Source organism: Priapulus caudatus, unplaced genomic scaffold (assembly GCF_000485595.1).
Source record: "Priapulus caudatus unplaced genomic scaffold, Priapulus_caudatus-5.0.1 Scaffold2871, whole genome shotgun sequence".
NCBI lineage: Eukaryota > Metazoa > Priapulida > Priapulimorpha > Priapulimorphida > Priapulidae > Priapulus > Priapulus caudatus.
The window spans coordinates 8589-10127 of NW_014579932.1; the positions used below are offsets into that span (position 1 = coordinate 8589).

Consider the following 1539-nt stretch of genomic DNA (forward strand, 5'->3'; position numbering starts at 1 on the left):
AAACTCCTCGCTACCTCTCTCTCTCTCGGTCTCTCTCGCAGCTGCTCTCGTCTCTTGCCTCTCGTCGTCTCTCTCTCTCTCTCTCCATTGTCTCTGCTCTCGTCTCTCTCTCTCTGATCTCTCGTTCTGACTTCTCTCTACTCTGACTATCTATCTCTCTTTATCTCTCGTCCTGCTTTCGCCTCTCTCGTCTCGCCTCTGAGTCTCTCTCGCTGAGAGAGAGAGAAGAGAGAGAGAGAGAGCATATGAGACATGGAGGGTTGACGGGAATGCTAGAAAGAAAAAGGAAGAAGGAGGAAAGTAGGAAAGATAGAGGAAAGAAGAAACAGGAAGAGAAACACCCACGGTCGTTACCTCGTATTTGTTGAGCACAGACTTGTCTTTGATGGCTTCACCTCCTCCATCCTTCCCTCCGTCGCTGAGCTCTGCAGACGCGCGTAGCTTGGACATCTCGCTCTTCGCATACTCTGTCCGCTGCACCATCATCTGCAGCTGCACCGCCATCTCCGCATTGTTGTCCAGCGCCTGCTTCAACTCGTTCAATAGCTTGTCCTGGAGACGAGCAATTGAATAACGATTAACACGATATATACCACTATTATTATTATTTATAATAAATATCATTATACATATAATATACTGTGTATAAATAATAGAAATATAATTACATACTATATATAACGGTTATATTAATGAGGCGGTGTTGGGAGAGAGGCGCACGCACCTGCTTCTCCTTGTTTGCTAGCGTCGCTCGCTGCATCTCATGTTTGTATGTCTGTACCTCCTCTTCCAGCTGCTCGTTAGTCCCCTCTCGTCCCTTAATGATCACCAGCAGGTCGTCTGCCATGCACAGAACACACGTCATATTATAGTTAATATATATACATATAGTTAATATATATATATATAAATATAGTTAATACATATTCCTGTCTGCATAGAACACACGTCATATAGTTACTATATATATATTATACCCGTCTGCATAGAACACACGTCATATAGTATATATATATATATATATAAATATATTTAATATATATTCCTGTCTGCATAGACCATGTGCTTAAAGCTTTGTTTGTAGTTTCATGAGTGAGTTTTGAGCGTTTAGTTGCGAACGTTAACCGAAGAATTACAGGCTGTGCTCACTTATACACGAAACAGTATAGAGAGCACAAGCAGGTGGGAAAATGTTAGATCTTAAATCTTAAAATATGTTCCAAATTATATTCGTGTTATTCTAAATTGTCTTCGTGTTATTTCAATACAAACACGTTACACAGACGCAAAGCGAATGTTTAACATTCTAAGCATAAATGTTTTGTTCTAAGACAGTAATAATAACAGTATGCGTCCGTAAACCCACGTGACGTAGGAGAAGGGAGTGAGGGGCTGCCTGCCACGCAGTCACGAGGGGTGAGGGGTGAGGGGTGAGGGGTGAGGGGTGAGGGGTGAGGGGTGGCTGCCTGCCAGTCGCAGTCGACGGTACGGGTCGAGGGTCGACGGGGTGTAGGGGTAGGCGGGTCACGGGGTCGAGGG

At 43.9% G+C, this 1539-nt stretch overlaps 1 protein-coding gene across 1 annotated transcript in view; it reads right to left on the reverse strand.

Moving 5' to 3' along the window:
* Positions 1-146: 146 nt before the first annotated feature.
* LOC106819127 (rootletin-like) overlaps positions 147-1539 on the reverse strand; it is a 7226-nt gene continuing 5833 nt past the window's right edge. The window contains exons 5-7 of the mRNA XM_014823789.1: positions 725-840; positions 355-552; positions 147-164 (exon numbers count right to left, since the gene is read on the reverse strand). Coding sequence (XP_014679275.1) covers positions 147-164; positions 355-552; positions 725-840 — 332 coding nt within the window. The remainder of the gene's footprint in view (positions 165-354; positions 553-724; positions 841-1539) is intronic.